The sequence below is a fragment of the Alexandromys fortis genome, unplaced genomic scaffold (assembly GCF_014885135.2).
Source record: "Alexandromys fortis isolate MF-2015 unplaced genomic scaffold, M_Fortis_MF-2015_v1.1 scaffold_7, whole genome shotgun sequence".
Classification (NCBI taxonomy): Eukaryota; Metazoa; Chordata; class Mammalia; order Rodentia; family Cricetidae; genus Alexandromys; species Alexandromys fortis.
Window position 1 is genome coordinate 8,294,286 of NW_026067920.1, and position 12,176 is coordinate 8,306,461.

General features: G+C 44.1%; 1 protein-coding gene across 1 annotated transcript in view; it reads left to right on the plus strand.

The window, feature by feature from the left end:
- Positions 1 to 12,176, plus strand: part of LOC126500851 (ankyrin repeat domain-containing protein 36A-like) — a 151,818-nt gene that overhangs the window by 76,284 nt on the left and 63,358 nt on the right. Inside the window, 4 exon segments of the mRNA XM_050141091.1 lie at positions 1,597 to 1,699; positions 3,720 to 4,787; positions 6,325 to 6,418; positions 9,913 to 9,983. Of these exon segments, the coding sequence (XP_049997048.1) occupies positions 1,597 to 1,699; positions 3,720 to 4,787; positions 6,325 to 6,418; positions 9,913 to 9,983 (1,336 nt within the window).

A 12,176-nucleotide genomic window follows, 5' to 3' on the forward strand; every position in this document is an offset into this window, starting at 1 on the left:
TTCTTCTTCTTCTCTCTCTCTCTCTCTCTCTCTCTCTCTCTCTCTCTCTCTCTCTCTTTCTCCCTTCGGTTTTTTGAGACAGGGTTTCTCTGTGTAACAGCCCTGAGTGTCCTGGAACTCACTCTGTAGACCAGGCTGGCCTCAACCTCAGAGATCCAACTGCCTCTGCCTCTCAAGTGCTGGGATTAAAGGTGTGCGCCACCACTCCCAGCAACCTTTTTCTGACTTCAATAGAAATCAGGTACACACATGGTGCCCAGGCATGCATGCAGACAAAACACTCATACACATAAAAAAAATCAAAAATTTTAATATAGTCACTTATCATAGTGATCAAGGAATTTTTCTGGTGTCCCATGGTTCTAACTACCTAGCAGAAACGTGTAAATTTTTATTCCTTCAATGTTTTTTGTTTTATTAGTATGTAGAGTTTTAGAAAGATTTGTTATTATATGTGTGTATGTGCAAGCGTGCATATGTGTACCCGTGTGCTCTTTTCCATGGAGGTGAGAGAGGTGCTGGATCCTCTGGAGCTGGAGTTAGGCAGCTGTGTGTGGGTTGTGTGAGGGGCCTTGTGTGGGTGCTGGGAAACCAACCTCTGGAAGAGCAGCCAGTGCTCTTAACTGCCCAGTGCATCTTTCTAGCCCGTACTGCGGGACTGTAGGAAAATTAATTATATCGTAAGAAAAACAAGCATTATTTGCAGCCTAGTAATGAAGGGGTCAGCTGTATTCCTGCAATCTATCTTCAGGGTGTGGTAGGAAGTCCATCTCCTGAGCCACAGCCTCAGCACTGGACAAGATTCTTCATCTGCGACACTTGGAAAAGAAAGATTTTAAAATGTGGATGCTGCATGTTGTGTGCACTCAGCTTTGTCTTCTCCTGACACTGCCACCACATTGCACAAAGATGTGTGGAATATGCAGTGACCACTTCGGAGTCGTGGTGTGTTCTAAGAGTCAGTATCTGTCAGCAAAGAATGAAAGCAAGATGAGCAACAGAATCTACAAACCTCCCTCTGGAAAGCCCCTGTCTGCGTTTTCAAGGGTCTCCTCTAGTAAAGCCACCTGGTGGCCCTCGCAAAGAGTGGGACTGACATTAGTATTTATTGTGTTTCCCCCTTTGAACTGGGCTGTTAGAGCCCAGGCCCAAGTGTCTGTAATTAGTGCTCCACCACACGGCTGCGGCGCCTCAGTACTGACAGTTAAATATTAACATAAAACTCTGTCAGCTTTAAAACCCAGAAATCCTCACGATTATATTCTCCTGACCCCAAAAGAACCCACGTGTGGAGATTTAGCGTCTGTGAATGCCACAGCTGCGTGTGTAACTGAGCAGTGCGGTGTGGCAGTGTTGGACCCAAGTTTCCAACTTTGAACAGTATCTGGAAAGTACTTGAAGGCTTATAAATCAAAGATTTGGATGGTGATAGATTTATGATTTTAGTAGTTTTTTGTCCAATTATTACCTTCCATGGCATATGACAAAGCTAAGAAGTAGGAACTGTGTGCCTGCTGCCGATACAGAATTAGGAAAACCGGGGGATTCTAAAATAAGGTTTTCCATTTCTCACACCACATAAATTGGCTGATCCAGGTCCCCTAACGCTTTCATCTTCTTCTCTCCAGATGAACTCAGGCCTGCGCAGCAGAAGCCCTCCTCACACCTCACCTCCACTTCTTGGGGACTCCACCCCTTGGTGGGGACCCAGGCTCCCTCTAGCTCTTTCCTGCTGCCCCCTCACCCTTTCCTTCTCGCTCATCTCCATGCCTTTATACCCCCACCACCCATGGGAGCACATGGATCCCACAGCCATCACCCAGGACCCAGGGCGAGCAACAGCAACCAAAGAATCAATCATCCAACCAACAGAAATGAGACCAGACATCTACACCAAGTAACACCTCAAATATCATCACTCCAGATGCCTAGACCCCAGAACAAAAACACAAGCATTCAAGGCAATATGCCTCCTCCAGAAGCCAGCAACCCAATTGCAATAGGCCCTGAGAAAAGCAATTTAGCTGAGGCACAAGACAATGGCTTCAAAATAGCAATTGTGAATATGTTCAAGACCTTAGAGGGGATATTAGTAAATGCCTTAATGGATACGTAGAAATGCAAGCCAATGGTTGAAAGAAATAATGAAAACAACATAAACCACAAAAGTAGAATTTAACAAATAGAATCACTAAGAAAGCCCAAACTGAAATAAAACTGGAAATGAAAAACTTAGCATGTCAAACAACAGATTAAAAGACAGGGAAGAGAGACTCTCAGGCATTAAAGACAAGATAGAAGAACTGGGTAGCTTATTTAAAAAAAAATTTAATCCAAAAACATCCAGACACAAAACATCCAGGAAATCTGAGACACTATCAAAAAGACCAAACCTAGGAATAGCAAGGAAAGAAGAGAAGAAACCCAGGGCAATGGCACAGAAAATATTTTCAACTAAATATGGAAGATGTACCTAACCTAAAGAAGAGATGCCTATCAGTGTACAAGAGACATACGGAACAGCAAATAAGCAGGTCCAGGAAAGAAAGTGACATTTCTGCCCAGAATTATTTCCTCATGTTCCTCCTGTAGAATTAACAGGTAGTGTGTGCTTGCTACCTCAGTATGCGGCCGTAGAAGTTGCGAGGATCACTATGTGCTGTGACTGCTATCTACGGTCTGAAGAATGATTCCAGGTTACTTGATGCACCCTATGATTCTTTGGCATATTTTGCTGTGTAAGAGTCCTAATGAGATTCAGAAAAGAAGTTCAGACTATCAGTTTTATTTATTATCAGTTTTATTTATGTCTGTGGGTGTTTTGCCTGCTTGTATGTGCGCCACCTGTATGAAGTGCCCATAGAAGCCTGGAACTGGGGTCACCATGTGGATGCTGAGAATCGAACTCCTCTGGGGCAATATTATACAGGCCACATATTTCTGTACTGTATCAGCAACCAGCCTCTTGAGCCACAATAGCAGCAGAGGTGCTAAGAGCATCTTCAGACTGGCTGTCTCCTGAGCTCAGGATGCTGATGTTGTGATGCTCCTCCTTTGTAATTCTTTAAGCTGTATCTTGCCTGGGAAAACTTAGGAAACCGTCACAATTGCAGGCTATTCAAACACCATGTTGAAATTGTTTTCTTCTATGTTAATCTGTCTTTGCACACACGGTGTCGCCGTTTTGATGGTGGATATCTTAGCTCTCGTACTATTCAGTTACTGATTTTCAGAGATTAAATGTCAGTGAACAGCAGGGCTCAATATTTAAAGAATGGTGAAATAAAATCTTTTTATGTGAGAATGTTCTTGTAGTATTTAAAATTACCTAACATATACCAAGTGAGGATTAGTCTAAATAGTAGTGATAGTGTTAAGTCTCCTGGGAGGACTAATGTAAATGAGATATTTTTTACACATATTTGCTGTATGTGTGGGCACGTGCACATGTCTCAGCACCCCAAGAAGATTAGAGAACAACAGGGGGGGAGGCCTGGTTGTCTCTTTACCCTGTGGGTTCTGGAGGTTGACCTCAGATTGTCAGTCTTCAGTGGCACACACTTTTATTTACTCTCTGAGCCATCTCACCAGCCCTAAACTAGTTTTATTTGTTAGTCTTGCTTGTTGTGATTTTTGTGTAACTAACTGTATATAATGAAAAGCTAAAGGTATGTGTTAAATTATTTAATGATTTTTGTTCATGCCCTATGATTTCCAAGGACAAGGATAAGCTGGAGAAGCATCCCTTGGCACAGAGAGCATCCCAGCGTCAAGTCAAGCAGAGGGGCTCCCCACCTTTACAACTCCACGAGCAAGACCAGGAGCCAGAGCGGAGCACGGCTTCTGATGGAGAAGATGGATACTCAAGATCTGGCAAGGGGAAAGTGCTCAGGGGAGTGTTGATAGGTGGAGACAGACTGGAAGGTGAAGACACTGGACAGCTTGCCACAAATAAGCTAAGCCAGAAGGTCAGTGAGATCCGTGAAGCTGTCAAAATTACTGTTCACCATGAGGAAGAGCAAGCACGGGATGACTCTACAGGAAAAACGTCCCTGAAGTTGGCCACCCCTAAACTGGCCTGGGATATGCTTGGCCGTGAGGACAGAGACACAGCTGCTGCACTGGCCGCTGTAACACTGCAGAACTATCCCAGACAGAAGGAGGGTGGCCTTAGAAACATCTTTCCGTCTCCCTCTTTCTCTCAGGTCTTGGAACACAGTGGCCAGTCAGTCACTAAATCTCCCTTAATGAAACATAAATTAGACCATGAAAGTAACAAGTCCGAAACAGAAGAATCCCTTCATAAAAGCAAGGAGAAATCTTCTAAAACTACAGAAAGTGGGAAGAGTAGCGGTCAATGCCCAGAAGCATGTATGGGAGGAAAGCAAGACGGCTGTGAATCCAAGAGCCAGTTGCAAAAAACTCTGAGACCAAAACACATGGCCTGGCAGTTGGATAGCAGACCCATGTCGAAATCCAGTGACTCCAAAAGGCTTTCAGAGTCCACAGAAGGGAGTCACACGAGTGAATTTAACAGTTGGAGTGATTCTACTCTTCCCGATACTCATAAGAAAAGTAAAGGCACACCGGACCTGACCCAGAAGCCCCTGCACAGCAACTGCGAGGCCCCTGCGCAAACGGCAAGAACCGCCAGTGCCGCGCCGCCTGGTGGCAGGACCGCAAGCGCTTTGGCGGATGAAGATCGTCAGGACAGGCTGTCCGACAGTGAGTTCCAAATATTAGAGGAAGAAATCCTGGCCTGGGAGAAAGTAAACCTTGAAAACGAGGTAGTTGCTCTTTTGCTGACATGAGTTTCATTCTGATTTTCTCTTAGTGAAAAGTATTCGCTAGTAAAGGCCGGGTTATTTAGGTGTGATATTACCTAGTCATATATCTGGTTATTTATGCAGGATATTTCATAGCCATGGAGACTGCTCTATTTCCTAAGCAATGGAAGATAATGCCATGGCACCAGCTCCCTAAACCACCGTGTCACTTGAGATACTAGAAGCACCTGGCATTTTGTAAATATTTAATAAGTAACTGTTGTTTGTTGTTGTTGTGTTTGGTTGGTTGCTTTGGTTTTTGGTTTTTCGAGACAGAGTTTCTCTGTGTATCTCAGGCTGTCCTGGAACTCACTTTGTAGGCCAGGCTGGCCTTGAACTCACAAAGATGCACCTGCCTTTGTCTCCTGAGTGCTGGGATTCAGGGTATGTGCCACCATGCTGTGTGTAAGTAATTGTTCCTAACATTCCTTTTTCTCTAGACTTGAAATACTTCGTAGTTTTTATGTACTGAAGAAAGAGTCCATGGCAGGTCTAATATTTGCATGATAGTCTCTTATAGATTTATTTTTATTTTAAGTGCAGTTATGTCTAAGTGGAGCTACAGAAGGTTGTGAACTACCCCACGGGTGCTGGGAATTGAACCTGGCTCCTCTGGAAGACCAGCCAGAGCTCCTACCCTCTGAACCATCTCTCCAGCTCCTCTTAGGGGTGTTTCACATAAAGGTTTTTTTCACATGTTAGTCAACCACTTCCCAGCAGTATTTTTCCACTGTATATCTAGGTCATCTAAGCTCTTGTTTATCTAAATGAAGGTTCTACAACCCCATGCTATGTTCACCAGGATGCAATCCGGTACTTCTCATCATAGCGAATATGGAGCTTAACTACCAAAGCAGGGTCGGGGGTTTTCTGGGTATGGTTATGCACAGGCTAGTGACCCAAGCACTTGGTAGGGTGAGGTAAGTGTGCAATGTGATGAGGTCACCAACCACTACTACACATTGTGTGTGTGTGTGTGTGCCTCAAAGACAGAATTTTTTCTGCCCTCATCTATATTAAAGGCAGTATACATACAAAATTTTATTTAAAATTTCTATATAGACATTTAATTTCACTGCAAATACAAATTGGAAGCTGGGATCCTAAGTGTTGTTCCCTGTTGAGGTGTGCATGCCATTCAGCGTTGGTTCATATATGCGATGATCATGGGCCCCATGATTAATATGCAAGACTTGGTTACCATATAAAGAAAAAGTATTGGCTTGATCTACAAACCATACAGAAGATGCTATACAGAGATGTTCTGGAACTCAGCATATACTTAACTTTAAAACAATGTCTTTTGAAATAGGAACTTCAGTAAGAAGTTATTAACTTTTGCTGTCTTTGGATCTGGTTAATTTTGGTGTGTGACATTTTTATTGTCAATGGTTTTTAATAACAAAGGAAAAATATAGAAAAATAAATAAAACTTCAGATACCTTCTTATGAAACAATTGGCTCTTTGCGGAATAATTTTGGATATTAATTTTTTCAGAGTGTCTCTGAGAATCTGCCAAACAAGTGTGAGGGGATCTCTTCTGATGCCACGGGTCAAAGGGGGAACTATCTAGAAGATGAGCACTCAGGAGGTAAGAGCAGCTCATCCCGAAGGTCACTGGAAATCGCATTCACCCGCTGAGTGGCAGAAAGGTGGCCTGCAGCCAAAGCAATGCACCAACTAAACGCATAGGAAGGAAAGGACAAGAAAAGTGGGAACGGGTGTCTATCCTTCTACAACTGAGAGCACCACTAATACTCATTATTAATTCCACGCCGAGATATTCTAAGATCTGAGGAAAGTTAGGACTAAGAAATGGGAGGGGGAAAGGGGAGGAAAGAAAAGGCCAGTGGAGCGGGTGTGGATGCAGGCCACAGGCTCACCTGCCCAGTGAAGGCTGGGGAATTGGAACCCTTCTCTTCACAAAGACAGAGACCTCAAACAGAACCAAGTTCTCTCACTCCTGTCTTCCCCGCCATTGAGAGTCCCCCAGAGACCTAAGGTGCCAGGTCACACAGTTGTCTTACAGTTTTAATCATAAATAAATTTAAATCTGTGTGGTTGGCCACGTAGGTACACAGTTCAGTGTTGTGGAAACTGTTTTTCTCCCCATTTCAGAGGCTCAAGAGAAGAAAGCATAGGATCAGTCATAAAGAAATCAGAAAAAGACATAGGCCTTTAATATCTTACCAGAGTTTAAAATTCCTTTGGCAATCTTAATGTGAGTTGTCTGATCAGGGCAGCCTGAGGCCGGAGTCCAGATGGAGCAGTGAACACTTTGGAAGCAGGCCACTGGTTCCAAGGTGGCCGATCTCTGGAGTCCCCAGGCTGAACCGTGCGAGCGTACACATGCTGACCAGCAGATGTGGGGCTGCATTGTCCATCAATCGGGATCCTTCCCCGACACCCAGTCTGTTTGACTACTTCACTGCGTATAACGCATATCAGTTAATCCGGTGCCTTCCTGAGTGCTGCGCAGCCCGAGGACACAAGTCCCCATGCCAGTGGGAAACACATGCAAGACTTTTAAAGTCAGACTTCTTCCTGAGAGTGTCTAGCCTTGCCGCCTCCGCCCTGTTGTCTGGGATCTCTGACACTCGTCTTTAGGCAAGCGTGTGTCTTGCTGCTCCTGGTCCTGCCTCGCCCTTTGCTGTTCTCTGGGCAGATCATCTGTTTCTCTGAAATCCAGACCCAAGCATCAGCTCCACAGCAGTTGTCTGTAAAGCCTGTTTCAGCCTTGAGTGTTCAGTGCCTGAAGCTTGTATAAATTCATGGAATAAACTAGGCATAGGGACGTGCCTTTAATCCCAGCAGAGGTGGGTGGGTTTCTGTGAGTTCAAGACCAGCCTGGTCTACATCATGAGTTTCAGGACAGCCAGGGCTATATAGAGAGACACTGTCTCAAAAGTTAAAAAAGAAAGAATTCATGGGATAGAAAATAAAACAAGGGGCTGGAGAAATGGTTCAATGGTTAAGAGTACTAATTGCTTTTGCAGAGGACCAAGGTTCAATTCCCAGCACCCACATGGTGTCTCAAAACCACCTGTAACTCCTGTTCCAGGGGATCCCATGCCCTCTCTGATCTTCACAGGCACCAGGCACACATGTGCAAACAGATGTACATGTAGACTATTGTAGGAGGCTGCTTGTTTGTCCTGGCTGCTCATCCCCGAAATAACAACACAGAAACTATATTATTTGCAATCCTTTTTGGCCAATAGCTTAAGTGTATTTCTGGATAACTCATATCTTAAGTTAACCCATCTCAATTAATCTGTGTATCACCACGAGGCTATGGCTTACTGGGTAAAGTTCTGGCATCTGTCTCCAGTGGGGCTACATGGCTTCTCCTGACTCTGCTTTCTTTTGCCCAGCATTCAGTTTAGTTTTCCCCATCTAGTTCTACTCTGCCAAGCCAGTTTCTTTATTAACCAATGATATTCACAGCATACAGAAGGGACTCTCACATCAGCAAATGAAACATTCATATGCATAATAAATAAATAAAAATATTTTTAAAAAGAAATTAAAACAAATGTGTGTACACATGTATGTGGTGTGTAACTAAGTGTGTTATATGTGTGTGTACCACAAGTGTGAAGGTCAAAGGTTGATGTGTAACAACTTCCACTATTGTTTCCTACCTCATCTTCTTTTTCTCTTTAATACCTGTTTATCTTGTGCGTGCACACACACACACAGAGGAATGTGCCATAACTCACATTCAGAGAACAGCTTGTGGGAGTTGGTTTCCTGCTTATGTCACGTGAATGTCAGGGATCACCTGAGAGGAGGTGCTTTACCACTAAGCCATCTTGCTGCCCCAACTTCACCCCCACTTTCTCTTTTCTTTCTTTTTTGTTTGTTTGTTTTTCAAGATAGGGTTTCTCTCCAGGCTGTCCTGGAACTTGCTTTGTAGACCAGGGCCTTGAACTCGCTGAGATCCACCTGCCTCTGCCTCCCGAATGCTGGGATTAAAGGCGTGCGCCACCATCAACTGGTCCCACTTTATCTCTTGAGACATCGTCTTTCACTGAGCCCAGAGTTCATCACTTATCCACCGTGGCTGGCCAGCATGCTAGGGTTAGACCTGGGCAACCTTACTCAGCTTTAAGTAGCTGCCAGGAATTTGAACTCAGGTCCTCGTGCTTGCTCGACAGGCCTTTACCAGCTGAGCTAACTCAGGAATTGAGCACTACTCAATAACTCGAGTTCCACTATTGGAGACAGATAAACTATAAGGGGCTCATAGGGAGGACACCTGTTCATCTGCACAGTCATCTGTGGGACCTGGGCTGCAGCAAAGAAAGGGAATTTGTCTCGAAATGAACAAAAGCACATGTGATATAAGGAATAGGGTATTCAAATATAAATGTGCAGAAACATCCTATTAATTTTGGAATCAGTGATTGATAACACGGGTTGTCTAAATGTATTATGTTAAGACAAAAATGGTGTGGTTGTGTGTTTCCCACTCTCCTGTTTTAATGTTTGCTTCTGAGGATTTTGTTCTCAGAGCCAAAGCTTTGGGTTTGTAGAATCTTTCCAACATGGCTGATGAGAAGAAGCTCTCGCCTGAACAACTGTTGTTGGGTTTGGGATAATCACAGTTTCTGCCATTTAGGAGAAGGCTTCATCAAGCCCAATATCGCAAAAGGGTGTGTGTGCGAGTGTGACTTTGTGTGTCTCTGAATGTGTATTCTTGTGTATGCGTGTTCGTGTGTATGTGTGTTCGTGTGTATGCGTGTTCATGTGTATGCGTGTTCGTGTGTATGCGTGTTCGTGTGTATGTGTGTTCATGTGTATGCGTGTTCGTGTGTATGTGTGTTCGTGTGTATGTGTGTTCGTGTGTATGTGTGTTCGTGTGTATGTGTGTGTGGCACATGCATGTGTGCATAGAATAGTTTGCTTATAAAATATTTTCTAATAAAGGAGCCACCTGCGTATTAAGCTTGATTTAAATTTTTAATTTGGAAATTGACAATAACCATTACTCTTTTAGCGTTTTATCCTTCTCATCTATTTTTAAGTGCTGCTCTTCTGAGTGAGTAGTTTTTTAAGAGACTTGTATATGTGTTACAGCAGAATCGGACTCCGAGGCGACAACCCAGTCAGAACAAAAGAGTCTTGATGGCACTGAAGATACCCAGCTGCAAGTATGCGCAATTTTAATATAAATTCTCGTTCGTGTTTCCTTTGTGTTAATAATGTGCCATACTCCAAACTTCATAATAGCCTTTGAAAAGCAATTTTTGTTTATTTGTGTTTGTTTTTCAAGACAGGGTTTCTTTCTGTAGCCCTGGCTGTCCTTGAACTCCCTCTGTAGACCAGGCTGAGCTCTAACTCACAGAGATCCACCTGCCTCTGCCTCCCGAGTGCTGGGATTAAAGGCATGTGCCACCACATCTGGCTCAGAAAAAATCTTTATATCATATTTGACACTTAATTTTTGAAGCATTTTAACTAGTTATAAAGCAGTATACTCTCCGAGTATGGTCAGTTAAAACATGTTGCTTGAGAACAAGGATTTTTCTGAATATTTTCCCTGCTTCTGTGTGTAGCATCCTCTTGGGACAGAGAGAAGTCAGTTCTGAGCCACAGACCTGTGTAGCTGAACTTCCACACACCTAACAATGATGGCCACTGTTGGAGATCATTCCCATATCTGCAATAGCTAGTGGGAAATTCAAAGAATTAATGCTGCCTCTTGGTGGATAACCGTCTTCAGCATCTGTATTGAAGGAGAGAGGCTTGATAAGCCTATACTGCTGGGAGACAGCTCACGGTAGTTAGGGGATGCGCTGTATCCGTCGCCCCTTTCTGTGTTGTCAAATCAGTGTCAATGCATGCTGTGATGCATCTTTATTAGATCTGTTCTTAGAACATTTCCCTCACGTCCACAATGCCTACTGCCCCCACCCCACCCCTCCCATCTCCCTGCCACCCCTATCAACCTCCATTCCCAAAAATCTCTCACATCCAAGCCTATTTATGCTGTTTTGTGACCCACTGAGTTTTACAAGGGGCGTCTGCATGACCATGTTTCCAGAGCTGTTGGTTCTCAGTGGTCTCAGCTGTGGGTACACAACTAAAGACCATGATTTCCCTTCTCCCAATAGTTAGCAGTAAACGGTAGACTCCCTGAGCCCCTCCCCGTTCCGTGACTGATTATTGACTGGTCAGGCTTGTGTAAGCCCAATGTAGGCAGCCATAGCTGTTGCAAGTTAATGATTGTATGGGTCGTGTTGAGTCTGGGATGACATTTCGTAGTTGCCACCCTATCTTTCAGCCTTACATTCTTTCTGCCTCCCTTTCACAGTTCCCCGAGCCTTGAAGGGGCCGCTATGAATGCCTTGTTTAAGGCTGAGCACACAGCAGCCACTTACTCTCAGCACCCTGGGAAACCTTTGCATTGTAGAACTCTAAAATAACTCTGAAGTCATTTCTGATGACTCTGAGGCCTCTCAGCATTAGTGCTCCTCTCTCCCCTGGGAACCAAGGATCTAACAACTACACATGCACGTACTGAAATGTTGGGAACTTTCCATCTCCCTATGTCCTTGTGAGTGTTCTCCAAATAGAGCTCCATTCCTGAAATTGGGACAAGATAACCCACAGATGTTTTGACTCAGTCCCTGGGAAGGGGTCAAAGTAACCCACAGATATTCCCCCTTACCTCACCTGATCTGGCAACTGCTCTCCAGCCAATTACTGGTAATAGCCCTTTGAATAAACCAATCATAATAGTTAAAGAACAACCCCAGACTCCCCCCTTGTTCCTATGGCTTTTTGCTTTAAAAGTAGCCTTACCAGTTATTCAGGGTCTTTCTGGCTTCCCAAATGCTGAAAGACCCTGTCACTACAGAATTAATAAAAATCCTCATGCTTTTACATCAACTGCGGTGTGAGAATGGTCTCTTGGGGCGACTCCTCCTGGGTAACTGGACTCCAGGGTTCAACAGCATCACCCACTGTTCTTTGTCAGGCTCCTCTGACGAAGGCTGAGAGTGGCTTTGTCCGTGGGTAGCATAGAGATTCAGAGTGCCCAGAAGGCTGTGAGAGCATATTAAACCTTAACACTTGAGCCCATGCGGCTGTACAGAAGCGTGTTGCTATGCGATTAAAATTATAACTTGGTAATTTGTTTCTGTGTGAGTGGTGTTTGTGCTATGTCTTTAGTAAGGTAAAGTTTTGGGTCCATCTGTAAAGTCTCAAGCTTCCTGTTACCTGTCAGACAGTGACCTGAGGCTACAGGCATGCTCTCTTTTTGAGGCCCAGTGAGGTCAAATATTTTTATATGAGGACAAATTTGTAATGTTAAAAATGAGTAATTCATCTTTGGTAAGTTA